The 8,130-nt window shown below is 36.7% G+C and overlaps 1 protein-coding gene across 1 annotated transcript in view; it reads left to right on the forward strand.

Moving 5' to 3' along the window:
• The window catches only part of LOC126458310 (uncharacterized), a 474,706-nt gene extending 469,960 nt beyond the window's left edge, over window positions 1–4,746 (forward strand). Inside the window, exon 3 of the mRNA XM_050095253.1 lies at window positions 1,490–4,746. Within this exon, the coding sequence (XP_049951210.1) occupies window positions 1,490–1,702 (213 nt within the window). The 3' untranslated portion in view covers window positions 1,703–4,746. The remainder of the gene's footprint in view (window positions 1–1,489) is intronic.
• The last annotated feature ends 3,384 nt before the right edge of the window (window positions 4,747–8,130 follow it).

Here is an 8,130-nt window from a genome sequence, read left to right on the forward strand (position 1 = left end):
CAAAATACTGAGGTATTTGTACTGCTGATAATACAACAGCAAATGACTGCAACAAAAATTACCTGAAGTATGTCAAAAGAGACCAGGAGGTTTTCAGCAGTAACTGTCGGTATGTCTGCAATATTCTACAGATGGTACAGGACACAACTGCCTGTAAAAGTCTGATACGAACAGAATTCAAGATCACGAGCGATTCGGTTTCAAAAACCAATGGATTAGGAACACTGCTGGATTTCGCTGAACAGCCAGCCGTAAGAAAATTGTAAGCTTCAAAGTACGATGGAAAATGACCAACAGTAAATCGAGTGGCATCTAACAGTATTAATAGACAGCACATTTTCGAATCGTCTGACATGTGTTCCTCATAAATTTAAATACAATTCGTGAATTACTGATATCACAATTCAAAACAATAACATATACTAAGGTAGATGTTGAAATTAAATAAATATACTGAAATGGCAGAACCATAACAGAGACAGTGGAATATCGCACGTTGTTGTATACAACCCGTCATTTCAAGCACAATAATTATACCTCCGAGGAAAAGTTGTGATATTTGTAATAACAAAGACGATTTGAAAATTTGTGGGAACATAAACTAAAAGGGATATATATATATATATATATATATATATATATATATATATATATATATATATATTAGTATTAAATTTAAGACAAAAATAGTTAAAATAGTTACTGGTACTGTAGAAAACATTAATTTAACTTGACAAAGATACAAGGGAGAGAATATGATGGCACCAGTGAGTTCCAGGAAAGAAAAATACTGGTGGACTTTTTTAGGTGGGGGTATTTAATTAATGGAAAAGATGTGGTGGTAAACGAGCGTAATCGTTTGTTACAGGATACTGGATGAGTTGCAAATCAAGGAGAAAAGTTGTTACTGTTTGTGAAGTACATTATTAGTTGTCTATAAATGTTAGCTTTAGTCTTCTGAGAATCGTTTCCGAGTCCCTTCTATACTACAGAAAATTATTTACAAGGGATAAAGTAAGATGTAATGCACATTAAGCGTTTTGCGGTGATAGTAACGAGAATTTCTGTTGTAGTGATGTGATAAAGGAAGGACTGTATATGCTTATCAGACAACGAAAAAATAAAAGCCTATGACAGTTTCTGTATTGCCCTCTCACAGAGTCAGAATAATTGGGAACTAGATGGCAAATTCTCCTAGAAAAACTTAAATGTAGGGAATTAAGAATTTTTTGAAGCAACTGTTGTGAAATATATTTAAAACAAGCTAATGCTGAACATCGTGAACAATGCAGGAAACGCTGTATGTCTGGTGTCTTTCGGCCCTGTAACGTGTGTGCATGTGCAGGCGTGTGCGCGCGTTTGTGTGTGTGTGTTTGTATGTGTGTGTGTGTGTGTGTGTGTGTGTTTACTAAAAACCATTAACTACTTTAGCAGTTTTGTAAATTATCATCCAAGTTCGAGGCTCATTTTTTTAATTGTTTGTCTGCAGGTTTTCTACGTATCGCCGCACAAGCACCCCAATGACCATCACGGTCATCACTACCACCATCATAAGAAGCCATCTTTCAGTTTCTATGCACCCAAAATGTCACGCAAGAAAGCAGTCTTCCACAAATACTTTCCAGGAAATGGAAAACCTCAATCATTGTATGTAATTGCCAAAGCCAAAAAACCTGCTTCATATCACAAACTGATGCTTTGAAGTTTGTAATGTCACAGTCACGTGTTCTAATGTGTTCCATGTATAATAGTTTCCACACTTATGATCGATGTGTATTATACATCTATTATACAATCGCTTCCGAAATGAACGGAGCGACCAACTTGATTCACAGAATAGCATCTGTTTTGTTAAGTGTAATTTTTCGTAACACAGTAAGTTACTAACATACTAACTACCAGTGATTTTGTGGCAACATTGTGATGAAGTCTGGATGAACAGACGACCAGTGAAAGTTTGTAGGTTACCGTACCTACAAGCATGAAATGAACTTCATGTACTTCTGTGTTAAATTGTGAGGACAAGATATAATTTTATCATTCGAGTTATATTGTGTACATATATATTTAAATCTGTTAACATGTGAAGAAGTAACAGATAAATAATCTCTTCCAGATGATGATAGCTTGTCAGCATGGGCATTAGAAAATCTACATACATTTTTTGTAGTTCTTGTTTATGGTGAGCTGTTTTTCCACCTGTTTGGGATTTCAGTCTGAAATACTATTTTAACAAGATGCTATTTCCTTGTGCTACAAGAGAATGGTGCAAAGCAATTTATTTTGTTGTAATCATGTTAAATGAAATAACAATTACATAAGTGAAAAATATGTAAGTTTCAGTGATAAACGTACGATTTGTGGTAACAATTTCATAAAAACCGAACATCTTCCAAGTTTTCTAGTTCCTATACGTAGTCATCTCTGACTGACACTCCCTAAGTAAGAATGACCAATGGCTCATGGTCCAGAGCTTGTGGGATGTTACGTGGTGATGGGTTTGGTGGAGGGGGATATTATTCATCTCTGGACTACTGGCTTTGATAAAACGTATTTTATAAGCTGAGCCACTGGTCTTACGTTTGCCTTGCTTCACATAATCAGCCTGCTTGTGGACTATATATAGTCACATCTGCAAAGAATCATCGTTAGTTCTCTGAATTTTCAACAGTAAATGTATATGAACATTTCGAAGATACAGACAAATGCAAAATACTTATTACAACATCACAGGAAATTAATAATCTTTGTGCAGTGTTCACTAAAAAGTGCTTATAACGATTACTTTCATAAAATAATGTGTTGGAGCAACATGTATTTCATTTACTGATTTACGTTGTAGTAACAGGCCACTTTTGACACTGAGAAATCTCTTAACGGAAATATAAAATAGAAACAACAGAGGGCATTGTCACTTCACAAAGAAATGATTTTTCAGAAAAATTACAGAGTTCTGCATAGATAATGAGCATTCTGGGACTTTAATGTTAGTTAAATAGAAAAGAGTTCATTTTACATACTTAACTGAAAGATGTACAACACAAATATTGAAATTTGTGAGAAATTATATAGGTTTTGAACTTTTAAATATTATGTCCAATTTTTGTGGCAAAAGACTGTATTGGAAGACTGACTGCGAAGCACAACACAGAATTTAAAAAATTAGGAAGTCCATTTTTGCAATGACAGAAGTAAATTATGAAAAAACTATATTTTATGAAATTGTATGTGGTAGCACAGCTTTATTATAAAGTAAAACTGTGTATCATCATTTTTATAAAATTTTATTATCCATTATCAGATTTATGCAATATTACTTAAAGAAGTTGTGTGGTGTGTGCAAAAATATCACACATGATTGATCATTCATTTAAGTCTTTAACCACTATGTGGCTGTCTCTGGCTAGATACAAGAGCTTTTATTTTCTAACATGCTTATGTATGGACATGTCAGTGACTAATAATAAATGGATCAAACCATTTTATCAATTCAGTCGGCCATTTCTTGGACTTGAATAGTACATCAAAAAGTGCTATTAAAATATATCAAACAGTTCTATGACATGAGCTACATGAAGTAAAACAAAATGACATATGTCAATGATGGTAGTTATAAGAGTACACTGAATGTATTGTAAGTTTTCAAAAATTTTCGATGGACATTCTTGAGCTAAATATGTTTTAATGTGTATTTGAGGAATTTGTATGCAAGGAAGCAGTATGAGTATCAGGGCAAACATACAAGTTCTTTTTTAAACAATGTGTTTAGTAGTTAATAGTCTAACAGACTGTAGATGATGTACTTATTAAAGTAATATATTTTAATATTATGATACAGTGCATTATTGAAAATTATATGCAAACAATTTTAATATGCTGTTTCAGTTAGATCATGACATTAATAACACTACTGGCTACATGAAACAGAAAGATTGTTTGTTCACTTTAAAGTTTCTTTCTCATGTCTACTCATTTCTCACTTTTCTGTGACAAGCACACTGCAACTACAAATCATTCCACTATATACATAGTACGTCAGTTATCATTTATAACATATCTGTAATTCTCCACAAATAGTTACAATGTAATATGTAACATTTCTTTCTAACAGCAAGCACTTTTTTTCTTCATTATGTAAGTGGGCCACACACTGATTCTGTTTTTCATAAATATTTGTGGACTTGTGGTTTTTAGTTCACTATATTCCTCTTGGAAATACTGCACACACGTTGTTTCTTTCATTCAAATTCCTTAGTGACAGTTCTACTAAATTGCAATAATGCCAAATTAATTCCTGACATGTAGTTCAATCGATGTCCTGAGCCTTGTATGTGTATGTACATTCTCTCTCTCTCTCTCTCTCTCTCTCTCTCTCTCTCTCTCCCTCTCCCTCTACCTCTCCCTCTCCCTCCCTCCATCCCTCCCTCCCTCCCTCTCTCCCCCTCCCACTCTCCCCCTCCCTCCACACTCACTCATTCACTCCAAACACATCCACACACAATGTTTTTTTTCTGTTTCATGTAATTATTAATGTTATATCACTTAATTATTGAATATTGTGTTTGTTGTTGCATGATATTTTATTACTTAGCAGTGTAATTAATTAAACTATCTAATTCTACATCTAACTGAAATGTATAAATGCAATTTAACTGAACTTCTGTTGGAGATAATATGGCATGTTATATGTACAGTTATGTGAAGAAAAATTTTGAACTTATTAAAAGAATGAGTGACAAATAAATGTTTAAATTCTACATTTTGAACCAATTCAAATGACTTTAGTGTTAGTAGAGTAAGAGTATATTAATGCACCATAAAAAGACATAACTGAAAGAGGCAAATGCTAACAATACGAATTTTATCAGCACTGAAATGAGATTATGTAGTATGAATGAAGGTAGATTGGATTTACTGATAGACAAAAATAAATGAAAAAGTTAGTGACAATGACTAATGCAGTGAAAGTAATCACTTTGTACCTGTCATACAGTTGAGTAAACAAATTTCAGCATATATATATCAGAAATATGTTGAAAAAATCATGAAAACCAGAAAATATGATCATCTGCACAACAATAGACATTCTAATGAAAATAGTGAGTATGTAAAATAATGTACAATTGGGAGGAATATTCTGAAACACTTAGAAGTTATGTATAAAAAATCAAATTAAAAGACTATTTGAGGTACACTCAAAACAGGAAATACTTTAAACTGAACTTACTTACAGCAAAAAAAAGGCAAACAGAATTTATGTAATGATAATACTTAAGGGATATAAAAGATGGACATTATTATTATTATTATTACCAACAAACTAAATATTGAAATAATATTTTGATATAAGATTGGCTCTTTGTGAATATTTCTGGGAATTATACTTGTAAGTGGATCTTGTTGATAGCAACAGTGGCATTGTAACAATACAACCAATGTCACTGAGAAGATGTTATGAGGGCACACCTGCTCATATTAGCAGTGGAAAAACAGTTTTGTCCAGATAGTTCAATCCACCAGAAACTGCACACATTGTAACTAACTTCTTCCAGCACGCCAGCTTTGGCCCATTCATTCATCACAGCACCTCCAAGCAGGACTGTAGGATGTGGCACACACATGCAGGATTTAACAAGGTCTCTGAGTTGATAATACCCTGTACTAAACCTCACAGAAAGGATACAAATTCACGTTTTCTCATAAAAGCAGAGCTTATTTCAATTTCAGCATGGCTACCATTTCAGTTTTAATGTACATAAAAGAGTAATGATTTATCATTTATTTAATGCAATGATTTATGCAGTAATAAGCAAGTTTCTTACTTAATAAATAGACGTCTTCACTACAATACATCAGCGGTACATGGCATAAAAATCCGAATAAATTTCAGCAATTGTTCTCTACATCTACATCCATATATTCGACAAGCCACTTCACGGTGTGTGACGGAGGTTGATTTGTGTACCTGTGTCACTTCCCCATTTTCACGTTTTAGTGCGCAATGGGTCACGATAAGAACGATTGCTGGTAAGCCTTCATGTGAGCTCGAACGTCTCTAGTTTTACCTTCGTGGTCTTGCCACAAGATATACGTAGGAGGAAGTAATATATTTGTTGGCTTTTATAGGGGCGTATGCTCTAGGAATTTTACCATTAAACCACACCACACTAGTGTTATCTGATCACTTCCATGACGCTTTCGCGCTTACTACATGCACCTGTAGCGAAATGTGCTGGTGTTCTTTGGATGTTCTCTCTTTCCTCTATCTGTTACGGATTCCCGACTGAAGAGCGACATTCAATTATTGGTCGAACGTATGTTTTGTATACTACCTCGTTTCTGGGTAAACTATATTTCCTGGGGATTCTTCCAGCGAATCTCATTCTGTCATCTGCCTTACCTGCGATTAACTTTCCTTTGCACTCGCCCACTTTGAATCGTTACATACGCAAATTCCTAGACAATTTATATATGTGACTGACCCAGTGTTTGTCCTGTGATCGTGTGATCCTTCAATAATGGATCTACGTTTCATTTGTTCATTTTGAGAGTCAACAGCGTATCAACGTCGATCGTCTGCAGGTCTGCGTAGGTCATTTATAGATACACTGCGCAAAAGAATTAAAGGATCACTTTTTCGAAACCCCATAATTGTCTCCCATTGCGACGCATAAGTTTGAAACTTGGCTGAAAGGTATAATGGTGCATAATCGACATGGAAAGGCTTTATGGAGTGGCATAAAGGCATCAATGAAACTACCCTTTCCTTTGGGACAATGATACCCACACATTTCGCAGTGTGATGAGCAACACGATGACGTACTTGGCGAATTTGGCCACAGCTGCTGCCTCCCCCTCCCCCCCCCCCCCCCCCCCCCGGGTGTTTTAAACATACTCCATGGATATTGCGGGGCAGCAGCCCCATTGAACGTGATCTCACCCCTTTGGAGTGTAGCGTGATAGCAATTTTTGCTGTCCCATGCAGCATGGAACCACTACAGACCGAAATAGCTCGATGAAATTTCAACGTGACCCGAAGCTGTAAAGTGTTTTATGCTTTTTCATCCCTCCTTTTTCGCGTCCTCTTTTGGCGTCATGATGAGACGGTCCGACACTGAGTCACGCGTAAATACAATGGCTAAGTGTTCCTCTAAGCTCATCCCGTTCGATAACTCCGTCGCAGCCTCCTTTCTTGAGCACGTTGAAAGTGTAACCTGGTAGCTTAGCGGCTGCCTTGCGCCTGAAAGTCGGGCAACCCCTTTGACACTCTTAGGTGGAGTTTGTCTAGCTTCAGGCGCTAGAGCAGCCACGAAACCGAATTTACGTCGAAATTACTGTCAGGTACATTTTCAACGAGCTCAAAAAAGATACAAGGGTGGCACCGAGGGCGTTGCTGAACTTGTCTTAAAAGAGGACGCGAAGAAGGGATGAAAAAGCACGGAAAAACTTTAATGCATCGAATTGCATTCAAATTTCATCGAATGGTTTTTAACAGTCCATGTTGGTTCCTCTCTGTATGACATTGCTAAAGTTACCGACACGCTAATTACAAAGGGGGGGTCACATTCAGTGAGGCTGCAGGTCCACAGTGTCCATGGAATAGGGTCGCAACTCCCAGGGGGTAGCAACAGGGGCCAGATTTGTCAAGAATGAAACTTGTTACTCATCGTACTGCGATCGCGAAATTTGAGGGTATAAATACCCAGAGGGAAGAGGAGGTTCCATTGACGCTCTTTGTGTCATCCCCTGAGGCCTTTTCTTGTCGATTCTGAGCGGAGGTGTGTCTGAAATGTTTTCGTCGGCCGCCTATTAGAAAACCACGTGATTTGTGTGGTATCGCAGAGTCATCAAAAGAAGAGGTGAAATGTGGGTAAGAGGGGATGTGACAATCTTCCCATTGGTGGCGGTGAGCAGAACTATGCTGAAATTTGGTGCCAATGTGACATCATTAACGCACCTTACAGCTCACATGAACTTCTGAGGTGTGGCTTTCTTTTCGCATGTGTCGACAAGTTGTTGATTGAAGCGTCGCTGAGCCGGAGGTTGAAGTCGCAGAGCAATGCGCTTTTGCCCCATTGCAGAGAAAGGTTTTAAGCACCTTTGAGCTGAAATTCAAATTTATGCGTCGCA

This window comes from Schistocerca serialis, chromosome 2, assembly GCF_023864345.2.
Source record: "Schistocerca serialis cubense isolate TAMUIC-IGC-003099 chromosome 2, iqSchSeri2.2, whole genome shotgun sequence".
NCBI lineage: Eukaryota > Metazoa > Arthropoda > Insecta > Orthoptera > Acrididae > Schistocerca > Schistocerca serialis.